Consider the following 253-nt stretch of genomic DNA (forward strand, 5'->3'; position numbering starts at 1 on the left):
TAAAAGCCCCAAAAAATAAAAAATCACAATACTTAAAACAAAAAACGAATGTACCTCGTTCTGCCAGGTGATAGGAACGCTGCCTGTGTTGAACTGAGAGTAGAAGTTGTTGTCGATGTGGTCCAGAGTGACCCCCTTCACTGAAGAGAACTCTTCGATGTCCTGCACGTCGCTGCAGTACACCTGTCTGGGCTGTAGGGACAGAAATCACACCTCCACCTTTATTAAGGGCACAATGCTGGAAAGTAACTGA

General features: G+C 45.1%; 1 protein-coding gene across 1 annotated transcript in view; it reads right to left on the minus strand.

Moving 5' to 3' along the window:
• The window catches only part of grk5 (G protein-coupled receptor kinase 5), a gene marked incomplete in the record, with an annotated part of 11704 nt that overhangs the window by 1359 nt on the left and 10092 nt on the right, over positions 1-253 (minus strand). Inside the window, 1 exon segment of the mRNA XM_035668393.1 lies at positions 55-192. Within this exon segment, the coding sequence (XP_035524286.1) occupies positions 55-192 (138 nt within the window).

The sequence above is a fragment of the Morone saxatilis genome, unplaced genomic scaffold (genome assembly GCF_004916995.1).
Source record: "Morone saxatilis isolate NCDOM2014 unplaced genomic scaffold, NCSU_SB_2.0 Contig21, whole genome shotgun sequence".
Taxonomy (NCBI): domain Eukaryota; kingdom Metazoa; phylum Chordata; class Actinopteri; family Moronidae; genus Morone; species Morone saxatilis.